Source organism: Pinus tabuliformis, chromosome 1_1, assembly GCF_031772625.1.
Source record: "Pinus tabuliformis cultivar Carrire ecotype Pingquan chromosome 1_1, CPIR1, whole genome shotgun sequence".
Classification (NCBI taxonomy): Eukaryota; Viridiplantae; Streptophyta; class Pinopsida; order Pinales; family Pinaceae; genus Pinus; species Pinus tabuliformis.
This window is the reverse complement of record NC_142297.1, coordinates 545,379,600-545,388,622: the sequence shown is the minus strand read 5'-3', so window position 1 is coordinate 545,388,622 and position 9,023 is coordinate 545,379,600. Positions and strand designations below refer to the sequence as shown.

Genomic DNA, 9,023 nt, shown 5'->3' with positions numbered 1-9,023 from the left:
AATAAGGATGTTCGAGATTTCTCTAGAGACTTATATTGATGAAGTATAATTGATCTTAGTCGTCAATGGAGGTTAAATCATGGCCATTGAAACTCCAACAAGAAATTATAAGAGTAGGTTGAAGGGCTTGGAGATAGCATTAGTGTGATAGAGTTGTGAGAGGTAAATCAAACTACCCAATTTGCAATCTTCAACAATGGCATAGTTTGAGTCAAAGGGAGAGCATCGGAAAGAGGGAGCAGCAAATAATTTGGGAGCAAGATTCCAAAGAGATTCCCAATGATTCTCCAGTGCCAAAGTAATAGGAAAATGTATGACAAATACATCTAAAGAGAAGGTTGTACAAATAGTGTGAATAGCCCCACAAACCCGTGTGAGTTGCCAAAAGAGGTTTGATTCGGTTGTCGAAGGTCAGAGCAACTTCCTAAAGGTAGAGCAAGTCATTTCTAGAGGCAAAGTGATAGAGCATGTCATTTCTAGAGGCAGAGTGAGGCTAGACAGCCCAATTGGAGGCAAATCCAAGGTTGTACTAGTTGCCAATTTTGGGTGCTAGAAAGCCAAAGGAGGCCAAGTTGATTTGCAGAGGAAATCTAGGACCTACAAATTATTTAGCTAGTATATTTCTAGAGGATAGCCAATGGGGCATCCAATTGTAATAATTTCCAAATACATTAGTCTTCTTATTGCCTAATTTATAATTTCGTAGCATTTTTATTGTGAAGAATGCATTAGTGATTTAATCATTATTTGCCAGAAAGAAACTAGTAATATAGTGGTCCCACTCTAAGTGTGCTTGCTTTATTGGTTGTTGATATTACAACTCAATACAAAAGAGATATGTTAAAAAAAATTCACTCAACAATGAGTTATAAATAATTTTATATCAACTTTTACATGTAAGCCATTCCTTATGAAAATAAACATAGAAGTCATTCCTAATGAAAACATGTTGAAAGCTAAATGAAAACATGTTAAAATAAAATGAGAAAGCTAAATGAAAAAGAAGTTTTGCACTGCTTACCCCTCAGCCCCTGAAACTTATATTTTCTATAAATAAAAATTTCTAGCTTTTTCCTCTGGTTAATTAAATTAAAAAGAAAGGAAAAAAGATTTAGATTTTTGCTCTTGAAAAATTAAATTAGTAGATAAAAACAAAAAATGAATCAATTTTGAAAGTAAACTGTTTACTGGCTTGGTTATAACATTAAAATTAAATGAAAAATAAATCAATTTTGAAAGTAAATTGTTTACTGGCTTGGTTACATAGGTCGAATAAATTTACAACTTACTAAACAGGAGATGTAATCAGAGCTGAGATTCAATTGGGGTTTGATAGTTTGTCATGACCTCGAACAAATTTCTTTATGGAATTCAACAATTCGACTTTCATAACTGAGCTTTCATTGCAGGTTTTTATCCCTAGTTCTGAATATTGTAAAGAAAGTCATGTAAATTATTCACTAAGAGTGTGGAACCTTATTCCGAACTTTAATTTAGACTTGACCAAGCTTTAGTATAAAACACTTCCAAAATCACCCTGAAAATTAAGCACACATGTTGTAGCATGATATTTGGAGATGATGCATGCGAGAAAATGAACACTGTAATTAAGAGAGCACATATGTTGTAACACGGTATTGCAGATGAACACTGTCACAATAAAGCAACATACAGTGTGCGGAGAAAAAGGACATAATGCAAAGAATGCTAAATATGAAACAACCAGAAATGAAAACAACCTTTAAAGACAACAGAAGGGATGGAATTTCTTGAAAAGGCAGCTTTTATTTGATTCAAAGAAAATTTACTTACTATAAAAACGCACAGATGACAAAAGATTTCAAAGGAGTCGCTATCCCTGCAATTCGAATCAACTTTTTAACACTCCAAAGACAAACAAAGCACAAAACATTTGAAAGGAGTACCTATCACTGTAATTCGAAGCCAACATCTAAAACCGAATACACGATGACATTACAGGGCAAGGCTTTAACGATCACTTCAACAATCCCCGCAATCTCAAGGGCGACGCACAGATCACAAAAGATTTCAAAGGAGTAGCTATCCCTGTAATTCTAATCAACTTTTTAACACTCCAAAGACAAACAAAGCACAAAACATTTGAAAGGAGTACCTATCACTGTAATTCGAAGCCAACATCTAAAACCGAATACACGATGACATTACAGGGCAAGGCTTTAACGATCACTTCAACAATCCCCGCAATCTCAAAGGCCACCACGCAGACGCAAGACAAGGTGGAGGGTTGATTCCTTCTGAATGTTATAATCCGCCAGGGTTCGACCATCCTCCAGCTGCTTCCCGGCAAAGATGAGTCTCTGCTGATCTGGAGGAATACCTTCCTTGTCTTGAATCTTAGCCTTCACGTTATCAATCGTATCAGAGCTCTCAACCTCCAGTGTTATGGTCTTGCCTGTCAACGTCTTCACAAATATCTGCATACCACCGCGGAGGCGAAGGACAAGATGCAGTGTAGACTCCTTTTGAATGTTGTAGTCGGCTAGAGTCCTCCCATCTTCAAGTTGTTTCCCTGCAAAGATCAATCTCTGCTGATCCGGAGGAATCCCCTCTTTATCCTGAATCTTCGCCTTCACGTTATCAATAGTGTCTGAGCTCTCAACTTCGAGCGTGATTGTCTTGCCGGTCAGGGTTTTGACAAAGATCTGCATCCCTCCTCTGAGTCGGAGAACAAGGTGAAGAGTCGATTCCTTCTGGATGTTGTAATCGGCGAGAGTGCGTCCATCCTCGAGCTGTTTTCCAGCAAAGATCAGCCTCTGCTGATCGGGAGGAATCCCTTCCTTGTCTTGAATTTTAGCCTTGACATTGTCAATTGTGTCAGAGCTTTCGACTTCCAGAGTGATTGTCTTTCCGGTCAGGGTTTTGACAAAGATCTGCATCCCTCCTCTGAGGCGTAGGACAAGGTGAAGAGTCGATTCCTTCTGGATGTTGTAATCGGCGAGAGTGCGTCCGTCCTCAAGCTGTTTTCCAGCAAAGATCAGCCTCTGCTGATCGGGAGGAATCCCTTCCTTGTCTTGAATTTTAGCCTTGACATTGTCAATCGTGTCAGAGCTTTCGACTTCCAGAGTGATGGTCTTGCCAGTTAGGGTTTTGACAAAGATCTGCATTCCCCCTCTAAGACGAAGGACAAGGTGAAGAGTAGATTCCTTCTGAATGTTATAGTCAGCGAGGGTTCGGCCATCCTCAAGCTGTTTGCCAGCAAAGATGAGCCTCTGCTGATCAGGAGGAATTCCCTCCTTGTCCTGGATCTTGGCCTTCACATTGTCAATAGTGTCCGAGCTCTCCACCTCAAGAGTTATGGTTTTTCCGGTCAATGTCTTCACGAATATCTGCATTTTGAACTCTAAAATTTACAAACAAAACACCTGCACAAAGGAAGAGCACAATCAGACAATCCGCAAAACCCTAGATCCTTATAATATAACATATAATCAAAGAATCATACAGAAAAAGAACACAAAAACATGAAATAAATAATGGAGCTGGGGAACTCCCTTAAAACTGCACAAATCTACAAAAGGGTTTACACGTTTTACGCATTTCAGGAAGAACACTCAGATCTGCAACCCTCGAAACAAATAATTTCAAGAACAAATGCAACAAACTGAAATCTTGCAATAAAGACAGACCAATCGATTAGGATTCGCGGAGGCGAACGATAAGATACCTGAAATAAAAGCGGTTCGCCTGTGTTTATGAAAAATCCCTCAACGCTCGATTGAAATCACAATGAGGTAAAGAGGAGGGCAGATGGGTATTTATATGCATATAGCCGACTACCCTTCCATAACCAACCAATTACAACGCGATACGTGTCAGTCGGTCAGATGAAACCAGATGTCTCCAGAAGTGGAGTTGGCGGGTCAAAGGCAACCGCACACCATGAACGAAGAGTCCGCCAAAAGAAGTCTTCCCAACCGCTTACCATGAACGAAGAGTGCTAAAAGAAGACTTGACCAGGCGTGAGATAAGGGTTAAGGGTTACATGCAGCGCGATTCCTAAATCCAATACTATTTAAAATTTATTACGCCCTAACATGCGTCGCAGATAGGCAGATATAACACGCGCCCGGATGACTATAGAAAAAAAAAAAAAACGCCGTGTTACACGGGGCTATCTCCGGCGCATGTCAGGCGCAATAAATTTTCTATAGTGTTGGATTTAGGAATTGCCTACATGCAGGCTTTAAAATTGACACCCATATACACGTTTTCATTGTCTTTAGTCGTCATATATGGTTTATTTCAAAATAAACACGTCATTGGTAACTTGCCAATAATTTTAAAAAGTGTCATAATGACAGGCACATCGGAAAATGACTAGTTTCAAAAATAAATATATATATAAATAAATAAGCTAACAATGACATGTTGCATAAAAATTTTAGAATAATATGACCGGGCCACCCAATTGAATATAAAATTATTATACGAGCAAGTGGCTACCACTCAAATCAACTTTCTAGATGTCAGCATGAAAGGCGTGGCGAAGAGAAACGCAGAGGAAGCATGTCCATAGGATTCACATCTCAAACCATGCCCACAGGAATGTACGATTTTACGTTGACTACATTTACTGTTTTTATTTATTATATATAGCTAGAAACATCCTACATTTATTGTTTTTATTTATTATATATATAGCTAGAAACATCTCCTCCTCACTAAGGAGGGGTTTCGATGTAAGGTGCGCCACAGCTATTAATCTATTAATCTGCTATTTATATTCATGACTAAGGAGGAGGACTTTCGATGTAAAGTGAGCCATAGCTATTAATATGCCATTTATATTATTTTATGATACATGAGCAATGGAGCGCACCATGGAGAACTTATGACGTTTATTACCTAATCGACGTTATGAAATCAGAAATTATTTTGATAATATCCATCCTTTCACAAACTTCCAGTCATAGTTTTAAAACTCCAACTCCGACTCCGACTCGGCCGAGGATCGACTCCGACTCCGACTCCGAAACGGTAATGACTCGGCCGGCTCGATTTCAATGACTCGGTCGTTGTAAAAAATACATTAAATATTTATTTTTTTTATAAAAAAAACATAATTTTAAAGATTTTAAACATAATTTTAAAGATTTTCATTCATGTTTCCAAACACACAGCATTATAATATAGATGGAAGACAACATATGATCAAAGTAGGCTCATGAACCAATCCATTATATCAAGATGGTACCCAATGGCAATACATAATCAACTGTCATACATGATCAAAGACTCAAACAAAAAACACATAACCAAGGAGGCTAGAAATGGCCTCTACAACAAAAGTAAATTGTGACGGTGACCAGACTCCAGTACTAGTACTACTGGCTAGTAGCTACTGCCAGAGGAGCCAAGATCATGTCGATCAATCTCTGGATCATCATCATCAGAGTCAGACAGGGGGCCCCATGGCTCCTCCTCATCATCATCATCTCCAACTGCAACTGTAGAAGTGGTACCACTAGCAGGCTGTGCAACTGCAGCAGATGCAAGCTGAGATAGAGTAGATATGCGGCTACGCTTCTGTCGTGGCTGAGCAGAGGAAGCACCTACAACTAGAGTCCTTGCTGGCTGTGAGACTGAGGCTGGTGGATTGGGATCTGCATTCAACTGAACAGGCTGAAGTTGAACAACATGTTCAAGTTCAACTGATGTCTCCATATCTAAATCTAAATCAAGATCCTCATTAGGATCAAACTCTGCTGGACGACTCTCCACTACCCAATCTGATGTTGGATCAATGTCTTCCAACACAATGGGATCTGAATCAGGTCTTTTGTTCAGCAAATGGTTTCGTCTGAGCCGAAGGTTGTATTGGACATAAACTAGATCATTTAACCGTTTTTTATCCAAACGGTTTCTCTTCTTTGAGTGAATCCTCTCAAAGACAAACCAATTTCGCTCACATCCAGATGCGCTGCAAGTTTGACTCAAAATACGAATTGCAAACCTTTGCAATTCAGGACAATGGCCACCAAAGGCCTCCCACCATTGTGCTGCAAAAAACATAGGAGTGTAATGAGTTAGCTCAACAAAATTACAAATTATATCTAACTTTCAAATTATAAACGATTTAACAAACTTTTAAAAAAAAAAGTAAAACTATTAAGAATTTGAAAATTGAAATTTTTGTTTACCTGGCTCATCTACTTCTCTTGCAATCTTTGCTAGGTTCTTCCCAAAGGTACCTGATGCATTGCTGAAGATATTGGCTTGTCGGTGTATCTCCAGTTGATCAGACTCTAATGGGATCATGCGATCAATGCAATCAATCAGTGCATCTCTGACCTCCCCCCTCAAAGCTCCTGACTCCTTAGCTTTATAATGATATCGTGGGTTCAAAAAATACCCAGCAGCATGTATAGGGCGAGGGAGTTGATTGTTCCATCTTTCATCAATGATTGCCCAAATGGGCCCATACTTTGCCACTCTATCCTTGTATACTGTCTTTATTTGCTCCTTTGCTTGATCCATAGCCTCATAAATGAAGCCCATAGCCAACCTTTCCCCATCCACCAACCGCAACACCTTAACTAGTGGCTCAGCAAGCTTCACAATCTCTGTTGCCTTTCTCCAAAAAGTTTCTTCGTGGACTTTCCTTTTCAATTCTTTGCCTTCCGGATTGTTAGACCAATTGCTTTGATTCGTTTCATCACTGGAAAACATCTTTTGCAAGTTTCTATGTTGGGAAAGCATAGATTGCAATGTCAAAAAATGTGTAGCAAATCTAGTGATGGCAGGCCTAATAATATCCTTGCCCCCAGTGTGTTTCCTCATGAGGCTCAAAACTAATGTATGATTGTAGATAAATTTTGTTATGCTTTTGGCATGATCTATAGTGTTTTTGACCCAATCTAATTTTCCAATATCCTCAAGCATGAGGTCTATGCAATGTGCAGCGCATGGGGTCCAAAAGATGGTCTTGTGTTTTTCCTCTAACAGTTTACCAGCAAGAACATAGTTAGAGGCATTACCTGTGATGATTTGAACAACATTAGCCACCCCCACCTCCTCAAAAACCTGATCCAATAGCTTAAACAACAAGTGGCCATCTTTTACCTTATCAGATGCATCAACTGATTTTAAAAACATGGTTCCCTGTGGGCAGAAGACAAGAAAGTTTATGATGGTACGGTTTCTTTGATCAGTCCATCCATCTGACATGATGGTACACCCTGTGCTTGCCCATGAATCCATGAACTCTTGCAAATACTCATTAATGGATTGAATTTCTTTCTGCAAACGAAACCCCCTTAGCTCATGCATAGTAGGGCCTTTGAAGCCTTTTCCAGCAGCATGTATGGCATCAAACATACGCTCATAATATGGTGAACGAGCAGCATTAAAGGGGATATCAGCATCATACCACCATCTAGCTATGTACTCACAAGCAGTCTCCCTCAATTCTTTCTTCCAATGGTCATCTAAAGTGGGTTGCATTTGAGTTTTACTAACTTCGGGACCATGTGCATCTGATGGAGAGGAGGGAGTGAAATAACTTTTGATAGTCACATCACCCTTTTTCATTCTACCCTTTCCCTTATCTTGAGCAGAACCAAAAGAGGGAGGAACATATTGGAAAGGGTTGGATGTATCAGTTTGAGGGATAGAGGAAGAACCCTCAAAATCATAATGGGGGTTGGTAGCGATCATTTTTTGTATCTCCCTCTTCCTCCCAATTTCAGCCTGTATGTCTCTTTGCCTAGCCTTATCTTCTTTAAATTTCTCAAAGCTGGCCAACAAATTCTTCCTAATCTCCCCAATTTCTGGTGAGGTACATGGGGTAATTTGGCCTCTAATCCCTGCCAAGTGTTGTTTCAGCCTATTAATGCCCCCAGGACCTTCCTTAATTTTCCTATGGCAAAATTTGCATTGCATTTGACTATCAACCATTTCAACATATGCCAAAGCAGGATCTCTTGCTCTAGGTGCCATTTTTTGACTAGGAAATGAAAACAAACAATCTGAAAATGAAAAATAAAAAAAAAAAAAAAAAAAAAAAAAAAAAAAAAAAAAGAAACCTTGATTCAATGTTCATTTATTTGACAAAAAACACTCTCTAAGCTTTCTAGATATGCACCTAAAATTTACTAAGCAAAAACAGATTTATAGAGGTGAAAAAAAATACCTCACTCCAGCTACAATGTTCCTCCAATACTCCTCACTGCTGCTCCAAAACAAGCTCAAGAACTGCTCACTAACTCTCAAAGAAGACTCTGACTCAAATGCATAAGATTACTGTGAGTGAATGAGAGCACTTGGGTGTGTTAAATAGGGTTTGGGAGGGGGAAATGGACCCCAAAAATCATTTAGCAAATTCATATAACTGCTTGGAGTCCAAACCAACCAAAAAACAATTTAAAAATCCATTAAAATTTTATTAAATCGCAGTTTGACGTGATGTTAGGTGTTTTTTTGCGACTCGGCGGAGTCATAACGGAAACGGCCGAGTTGGCCGAGTCATGGCTGACTCGGCCAGTGGAATCGTTCCAAAGGCCGGGTCATAGAAAAAGGTATTGGCTCGGATCAACCCGGCCGTTTCGGTTTCGAAACGGCCGTTTCTTAAAACAATGCTTCCAGTTGCTTCAAAACGCCCAGCCGCTTTCAACATTGTTTGTCTGGAAGGCTTGTTAAAATGCGTGGGAGTTTGAGAATCTGAATGGGAATCTCGAATGTAAGGTACTGTGAATCTCGATCGAAAGATACTGCGTTCATAAAATAGCTTATGATATTTTAGTGTGTATGCCAGGACCATGTGTAAAAGGTGACAGCAAAATTTGCGAAAAAAATCTGTGAAGAGTGTGAAAAAATTCTATAACATGTACAAATTTTCACGCTTTATTGAGTGCTTGGTATATCTCATTACCGAGCATAAACCCTTTTGATTTATATTTTCAATCGTCAAGAATCTCAATTTTACAAAGTTTATATTCTTCTATCATCACGGTTGTGGACTTTGCACTTTCATGGCTTGACAA

General features: G+C 39.1%; 1 protein-coding gene across 4 annotated transcripts in view; it reads right to left on the bottom strand.

Moving 5' to 3' along the window:
* Positions 1–1,760: 1,760 nt before the first annotated feature.
* Positions 1,761–9,023, bottom strand: part of LOC149214260 (polyubiquitin-like) — a 56,291-nt gene continuing 49,028 nt past the window's right edge. Inside the window, exons 1-2 of one of the 4 annotated variants that reach the window (XM_089392232.1) lie at positions 3,707–3,850; positions 1,761–3,404 (exon numbers count right to left, since the gene is read on the bottom strand). In XM_089392232.1, the coding sequence (XP_089248358.1) occupies positions 2,229–3,374 (1,146 nt within the window). In that variant the 5' untranslated portion in view covers positions 3,375–3,404; positions 3,707–3,850 and the 3' untranslated portion in view covers positions 1,761–2,228. Of the gene's footprint in view, positions 3,405–3,706; positions 3,851–9,023 lie in introns of those variants that run through there. The other 3 variants (XM_089392234.1, XM_089392233.1, XM_089392235.1) reach the window with 3 other exon arrangements.